Raw genomic sequence first — 7,693 nt, forward strand, 5'->3', positions numbered from 1 at the left:
CCAGCCCCCCCCCCAGTGCCTCCCAGCACCCCAAATTCTCCTGCACACCCCCAAAGTTTCAGGGTGCCCCCCCCAAATTCCAGGGATGCTCCAGGGCATGAAGCTGGGAGCATCCTCCTGCCTGGGAGCGCACGGGGGACCGGGAGGGGCTGGTGGGGGGCAGAGTGGGGAGGGGGCAGTGTTGGGGGGCAGAGCACCCTGAACCAGCTCTGCCCTCACCCCCGCACGGGGCAGCGCGGGGGTTAAGTGGAGGAGGCTGCAGGGAAGAGGAAATCTCGGCAGGAACAAGGACAGGGGAAGGCCAAGGGCAGCGGCCGGAGGCGCAGCCGGAACGTGCCGGAAGGTGTCGGAGCCTTGGCCGTGGGATCGGGACGTGCTGGAACCCCAGGGTGGAACTGGGACGTACTGGGAGCACCGGTGTGGAACTGGGACGTGACGGAGCCCCAGGGTGGGACTGGGACGTACCAGGATCCTGGGTGTGGAATCAGGATGTGCTGAGACCCTCGGAGGGGAACTGGGACGCACTGGGACCCCTGGTGTGGAACTGGGACGTACTGGGAGCACTGGTGTGGAACTGGGACGCACTGGGAGCACTGGCAGACGCGGGGCAGGAAGTGCCCAGGATGGAGAAGGCAAGTGGGCTGTGGGGTGTGCTGGGCACTTCCCGGGGTTGATCCCACAGGGCCGGGGGGCTCCTCGTGCCGCCCTCGGGCACCCCCCGGCCACAGGCCTGGTGCCGGGCTCTGGGGTGGAACTCCAGGCCCGGAGACCAATGGGCTGGTGGCCAAAACTCATCCCCATCCCAGGAAACCCCGGTGGGTGCCACCCCCTCCGGCCCCGGTGCTGGCCGGGGGACGGACACACCCCCCTGGTCCCTGCGGCCCCCCCAGCTCCCACCCGGCGAGGAGGAGGAGGAGGATGAAGAAGGGGGTGAGGATGATGAGGAAGAGGAGGCTGAGGCTGGCGATGAGGAGGACATGGTGGGTGACGCCGAGGACATCCTGTGCTACGAGGAGCGCATCGCCGGGCTCCTGGCCACCGTGGCCCGGCTGCACCAACGGGCAGAGCGGCTCCAGCGCCGCCCCGGCAGGTACCGGCACCGGCATTGGCACCGGGGGGCACCGGGGGCTGCCACCACATGGCCCCCCTTCATCTCTGCCCTTCATTGCCCCGCAGGGAGGGCGAGGAGGGCTGGGAGGGCACCGCCAGCCCGCCCTCTGCCAGCCCCACGCCGCGGCACCTCGACGGCACCGGCACCGGGCAGGAAGGTGAGTGCTCAGTGCCGTGCGCGCTGTGCCACCTCACCCCACGCCGTGCCACCCCTGACCCCCGCTGTGCCCCCCGCCCCCAGCCCACAGCCCCGACCTCTTCGCCGACCTCCAGCACGCCGTGAGCTCCCTGGAACGCGCCGTCTTCTCCCGGCACCGGCGGCCGCCGGCACAGCCCCTGCCCGGCGAGGAGTGGGCGCGAGCGGCCAAGGTGGGGCTCGCCGGCACCCCCGGCCCCGATGCCGAGGGGGTGGGCACCCACTGACCGTCTCTGCACCCCCAGAGCCTGGAGGAGCTGAGCCGGGCTCCGGGCTGGGCCGGGCGGGTGACCCGGCGGTGCCCGGCGGTGGCGGCGGGCGAGGAGGTGCCGGCGGAGGTGGCGGCGGCGCTGGCGAGGAACGCGGCGCTCCGGGCGGCCGTGGGGCGCCGGGACGAGGAGCTGGGACAGGCCACGGCCGCGCTGCGGGCGCTGCGGGGGGAGCGGGACCGCCTGCAGGGCAAGGTGGGTGCGGGGGGCACCGCGCGGGGGGCACCGGGTGCGACCCCAGGGCTCAGCCCGGTGCCTGGCACAGGTGAGGGACCTGCAGGATGCTCTGTCCAGCCTGGAGGAGCTGGGGGGCTCTGGAAGTGACGCCCCCGGGGTCAGCAGCCCCCTGAGGCTGCACCAGGTGAGTGCGGGGGGGCCGGGCCATGGTGGGGGGGGGTTGGTGGGTGGGATCCTGCCCCGGTGCTGGGCTCTGCCTGTTCCCTCCACAGGATCTGCCCCAGTGCGGGGACAGTGCTCAGCCCCACGGGGTGCAGCCCCAAGGGATCCAGCCCCACGGGGTGCAGCCCCTCAGGATCCAGCCCCACGGGATGCAGCCCCTCAGTTCTCAGCCCCACAGCCCCCTGTCCCCCCAGCCCTCGGCGGGTGCCAGCCGGGAGCAGGAGGAGCGGCTGCAGCAGCTGCAGGGGTGAGACCCCCCATCCCCGGGGCTGCCGGGCCCTCCCCAGTGGGGCAGCCGAGGTCTGGCACGGCCTGACCATGGTGCCGGCCGTGCCCAGGTGCCTGGGGCGGCTGCAGGAGGTGAACCGGGAGCTGGCGGCCGCGCTGCAGGAGTGCAAGAGCGAGGCAGAAAGGCTGAGCATGGAGCTGGGACAGCACGAGTCCCGCAGCACCGCCCTGCGCCTGGCCCTGCGCTGCAGGTGGCATGGGAGGGCACGGGAGGGGAGGGGATGGCACCAGCATGGGTGGCAGGATGGGGACAGCCACACTGAGCCCCTCGTCCCGCAGCGAGCGCTGCGGGGGCGCTTATGCCGCCCTCCTGGACCTGCTGCAGGCAAAGGTGGGACGGGAGGACGGTGCCCGTGGGGGTGAGTGACAGCTCGGGGGGCTCCGGGGGGTTGGAGGTGCTGGGGGGTGCTGGGGAGTTGTCAGGGAGGATGATGGGGGGATATTGGGTGTGCTGGGGAAGACACTGAGGGGATACTGGGAGTGCCAGAGGGGATGCGGGGAGGATGTTAAGGGGATACTGGGGAGTTATCGGGAGGGATGCTGGGAGGATACTGGTGCTGCTGGGGAGGATGCTGGGGAGGATACTGGGGAGTTACCAGGACGATGCTGGTGGTCCTGGGGAGGATTCTGAGGGGACACTGGGGAGTGACCAGCGAGGAGGCTGAAGGGATGCACGAGGCGTGTGTGGGGATTTGGGACCATGCAGGAGGGCTGGGTGGGAACACTGCTCCAAGGAGGGGCACTGGAGGGGTGCAGGGAGGATGCTGGGGGGCTGCAGGGAGGATGCTGGGGAGGGAGGATGCCCTGCAGAGGGGCACCTGCCCGCACACTGCCTGTCCCGTGCCCAGGAGCCGCGAGCGAGCCGAGCCCAGGGCACGCACAGGGGTCCAGCCCCACGGCCACGGAGGGGCCGCAGCTCCCGGGCCCAGCGGAGCCGGACGGGCAGGAGGAGAGCGGGGCCAGCAGCTCCCCCGGGGCACAGAGGTACCCGGAGGAGGGCGGGGGGCACGGTGTTCGGCCGTCCCCGGGGTACCCCCGTGCCCACCCCAGGCACATCCCTATCCCACAGCACTGCGGCGCCCCGGGGGATGGAGGAGGGGGCCCTGCGGGAGCACATCCGCCGGCTGCGCGCCGAGCAGGCGGCCGTGGAGGGGTCCCTGCTGGACGCCCCGGCCCCCCCCGGGGTGACCCGGCACGGCCAGGACGCCCGGGCCCGGGCCGAGAGGGCACTGCAGGACGCCAGGATGCTGCTGCCGGGCTGGAGGCGGCCCGAGAAGGCGGAGCTGCTGCAGGACCTGGCCATGCTCAAGGTGAGGGATTTGGGGTTGAGGGGCCCGACGCCCGGATCCCTCCACGTGGGAGTGGAGCCAGAGGGTGGTGACGCCGCTGCCGTGCCAGGAGGCCATGGCTGAGCTGAGGACGCGGCTGCAGCTGGCGGAGAGGGAGAAGCGGGGCCTGGAGGTGCTGCTGGCCGGGCAGGGCCCACGGGAGGCTGCCCTGCGCCTCGTGCTCCAGCACCTGCAGTGGGAGCGGGAGGGGGGCACCCGCCGCCCCCCCAGCAGCTCCAGCAGCTCCAGCAGCAGCGAGGGGGTAAGGATGGCTCGGAGCTCCCTCCCCGGGGCTGGGGGTCTCCCCAGGGATGGGACCCACACCCGACCTCTGCAGGATGCCCAGATTGGCCGGGGCGGAGCGGCGGCTCCGCGGAACCCTCCGGATCCGGAGAGGATGAGGGAAGAGCTGCTCCGCACCTCGGCCAGGTGAGAGACCTCGATGGTGTGAGCGGTGCCGGGGTGGCCACTGTGAGGGGCTGGGCATGGGGCCACACTGGGAATCGCGCTGGGAATTGTGCCGGGATGGGCACTGCGTGGGCACCAGGCTCGGTGCAGGACCGGCTGCCACGCGCGTGTCCCCAGGACGGAGGAGCTGCGTGCCCGGGCACAGGAGCTGGTGCTGTCCCTGGAGCAGGGCAGTGCTGCCAGCCGAGCGCAGCAGGCACAGAGTGTCACCGTCACCTCGGATCTGTTCCAGGCGCACAGGTGGGCAGGGGGCACCCACGTCTCTGCTGGGTGGGCGTGGGGTGCAGCATCTCCTGGGTGCCCTGTGTCCCTTGGGTGCCCCGGATTCCCTGAGTCCCCTTGGTCCTCTGGATCCCCTGGGTGTCTTCTGTCCCCTCAGTCCCTTGTGTCCCCTACGGCCCCTGGATCCCCTTGGTCTCCTGGGTGCCCTGTGTTCCCTCCATCCCTTCATCCCCTGGGTGCCCTGTGTCCCCTGGACACTCTGGCTGTCCTGGATCCCCCGTGTCCCTTGGGTCCCCTGAATCCCCTGGATCTTCTCAATCCCCCGGACACCCTGTGTCCCCTGGATCCCCTGAGTGCCCTGGGTCCCTGGCATCACATGTGTCCCCTGGTTCCCCTCGGTCCCCATGATCCCTGGTTGTCCTAAATCCCCTGGGTCCCCACATCCCCCATGTCCCCCATATCCCTCATGCCCCCCTGTGTCCTTCACGTGCCCGGTGTCCCCTCTGTCCCCCATATCTCCCCTGCCCCCCCTGTCCCCCGTGCCCCCCATATGCCCAGTGCCCGGGCGGGTGCTGAGCGTGCCCCTCAGCGCCCTGGCCCTGGCGTACCGCGGTGCCCGGCGCAAGCAGGCGGCCCAGGCGCGGCGCCTGGAGGCGCAGGCAGGAGCCCTGCGCAGGCAACATTCCCGGCGGGAGCAGGCGCTGGCCCGCAGGCTGCACTCCCTGGAGCAGGGCCCGGCCGGCAGCGAGACCTGCATCTAGAGACCCCCCCCCCCGGAGCCCCCTCCCCGCTGTACCCCCGCCGTAATAAACGGTGGACGCTCGTGGTTTGGCGTTGGGGGGGTTTTGAGCTCGGGCGGGGCTCAGCTGGGGGACCCCCGGCTCGGCTCGTCCCAGGGGGGCCGGGAACAAAGGGCGTCCCCCCCGCGCCCCCCCCGCTGTCTCCCGGCGCAGATGAAGCCATTTGGTTGTCCCTGGCGCGGGATCAAAGGTGACGGCAGTGGCCGTGGCGCGGGGCCCATCCATATTCAGGAGGAAGAGGAGCGCTGACCCCGCGCCGGGGGCAGCCCGGCCCTGCACGGGGGGCTCCGGGAGCGGGCTGGGCCGGGGGGCTGCCGAGGGGACTGGGGGGGGGCTCAGCCCACCATCCTGAGCCCCCCCATCCCCGCACGAGGGAGCGCATGGATGGTGGGAGCACATGGATGGTGGGAGCACATGGATGGTGGGAGCAGGGCTGAGCGTGGGGCTTGGGGGGGGATGAGTGGGGACAGGGCAGGGCTTGGATGCACTGAGGGGTGGAGGGAAACTGAGGCACGGAGCTGGAATGGGCTCCAGTGAGGCCTGGATCGCCCTGGAGAGATCCTGCAGCGGAGTTCAAGGCTCCGTGGATCAACATCTGGAGCTGTGGTGATGGAGAGCGCTGGGAGAGGGATGCAGGGATTCGGGGACGCAGGGACACAGCGGTGCAATTATGCAGGGATGCAGAGCTGTGGGGATGCAGGGATGCAGGGGATGTAGGGATTCAGGGATGCAGAGCTGTGGGGATGCAGGGATGCAGGGGATGTAGGGATTCAGGGATGCAGGGGATATAGGGATTCAGGGGATGTAGGGATTCAGGGATGCAGGGATTCAGGGTTGCAGAACTGTGGGGATGCAGGGATTCAGGGATGCAGGGATATGGGGATGCAGGGATGTGGGGATGCAATGAGGGAGGGATTTAGGGATTCAGGGCTGCAGGGACTCAGGGAGCAGGGATGCAGTTCATGCCCCCGAGCTGCCTGTGCCCTCCACCCCCGCCACGTCTCCGCTCTCTGAAATGGGGTCACCTCCTTGTCCCCAGAGGCAGCAGGGCTGGATCAAAGGACACCTTCCCCAGGGAGCTGCCCCGGCACAAAATGGGAGCAGCAGAGCCCTGATTGGTGCCCAGCACAGGGGGTGGGTGCCCAGACCCGGATACCGGAGCCAGGGGCTGCCTGTGCCCCCCGCTCCCAGTCCCTGCCTGTGCCCCCTGCTCCCAGTCCCTGCCTGTGCCCCCCGCTCCCAGTCCCTGCCTGTGCCCCCCGCTCCCAGCCCCTGCCTGTGCCCCCCGCTCCCAGCCCCTGCCTGCCCTGGGCACGGCCCCGGGGGGGACTGTGGCTGGTGGGGGGGTCCCGTGGGCCGGGGCCGGTGGTGTGGAGGGGCTGACCCGCAGGTTGAAGGTCAGGGCTCCGCGCTCAGACCCCTTTTCAGATTCAAATGGGCTCCCGGGGGCTTTGTGCGGGGTCAGGCTCCACCGAGAGCCGCATGAAAGGCCGGGGCAGCCGGGGCGGCCTCGACCCTGGGTGCCGGCAGGAGGGGGAGGGCAGGTGGGACCTGCCACCGCCCCCACCCTGCCCAGAGGGTCCCCCCTGCCACGTCCTGCTGACCCTGGGGCCAGGCCGGGGTTCCACATGCCCGCTGATGTTCTGTCCCACTCCCTGCCTCAGTTTCCCCTCTGTGGAGCAGGAGGGGGGTCGGGTCACCCCCAACCTCTCCACAGGGCTGGGGGCAAATCCATGGCATTGGGGGGGGGTGCAACCTCCTCTCCATGGGGTGACATGGGGGGCATGGGGGGGTGAGAGCCCCTGTGTGCAGTGATCCCCACCCAAGGTTTGCACCCTCACGGGGGTGGGAGCAGAGCAGGGCCTGAACAAGGGCTGAAAATCAGGGAATTGACCCCAAATCCCCATGTGGGGCTATGCTGGGGCTCGGGGGGGGACAGACAGAGGGACGGGGTGGTATCTATCCAAGCCCCCGGGAAGCACCGCCGCTGGCAGCCCCCACATGGGCCTGGGAGAGGGAATGGCCACCCCACAGCCCAGAGTGGGCATAACTGGCATGAGGGGATTTGGGGCCAAGCTGGTGCTGGTGTTGGCATCCGGCTCCGCAGTGCTGCTGGTTCCCACCTCTCCATCCGGGATGGCACCAGAATCTCTGGTCCTGCTGGTTCCCACCTCTCCATCCGGGATGGCACCAGGCTCTCCAGTGCTGCTGGTTCCCACCTCTCCATCAGGGATGGCACCAGGCTCTCCGGTGCTGCTGGTTCCCACCTCTCCCTCGGTGCTGGCACCCGGCTCCCCAGTGCCACCGGCACCCGGCTCTCCGTCGGCACAGCCGCAAACCCAGCCCTGCCCCGCACATTTTGGCAAGAACTCCTCTGCCATCCCCCTGCCCACGGGCCGTGGGGAGCAGGGGGGGTCAGCGCTGCCCCCCGTGCCCACGCCGGAGCCGGGTCCAACCGCCGCGACTCCGGAAACCTCGGCGAGGCCTCCGCCGGTGCCGGACCCTTCCCGGGGGCGCCGGGGCGGCACGAAACGCGCCGGCGGCTCCCGGGGGCCCTTTTGTGCGGCGGAGGCAGCGGAGCAGCGCGAGGAAGGAGGAATTCCTCCGGAGATC

General features: G+C 70.6%; 1 protein-coding gene across 1 annotated transcript; it reads left to right on the forward strand.

Annotated features, from left to right (window-relative positions):
• Window positions 1-344: 344 nt before the first annotated feature.
• Window positions 345-5,106, forward strand: USHBP1 (USH1 protein network component harmonin binding protein 1). Its single transcript, XM_027730971.2, has 15 exons — window positions 345-632; window positions 807-1,181; window positions 1,226-1,268; window positions 1,352-1,479; window positions 1,552-1,770; window positions 1,841-1,936; window positions 2,025-2,221; window positions 2,313-2,453; window positions 2,542-2,621; window positions 3,111-3,246; window positions 3,332-3,572; window positions 3,661-3,852; window positions 3,928-4,019; window positions 4,176-4,298; window positions 4,870-5,106. Exons 1-15 carry the CDS (start codon window positions 624-626, stop codon window positions 5,039-5,041), a joined length of 2,244 nt encoding a protein of 747 aa, XP_027586772.2. The 5' UTR covers window positions 345-623; the 3' UTR covers window positions 5,042-5,106.
• The last annotated feature ends 2,587 nt before the right edge of the window (window positions 5,107-7,693 follow it).

The sequence above is a fragment of the Pipra filicauda genome, unplaced genomic scaffold (assembly GCF_003945595.2).
Source record: "Pipra filicauda isolate LSUMZ 115617 unplaced genomic scaffold, ASM394559v2 scaffold781_size139286_pilon, whole genome shotgun sequence".
Classification (NCBI taxonomy): Eukaryota; Metazoa; Chordata; class Aves; order Passeriformes; family Pipridae; genus Pipra; species Pipra filicauda.

What these genes read in the sequence shown, in the direction of transcription:
- USHBP1 (XM_027730971.2), top strand. An exon ending in GGGACCGCCTGCAGGGCAAG is followed by an intron (nt 1,771 to 1,840) that starts GTGGGTGCGGGG and finishes TGCCTGGCACAG; the next exon opens with GTGAGGGACCTGCAGGATGC. An exon ending in CGCCTGGCCCTGCGCTGCAG is followed by an intron (nt 2,454 to 2,541) that starts GTGGCATGGGAG and finishes CTCGTCCCGCAG; the next exon opens with CGAGCGCTGCGGGGGCGCTT.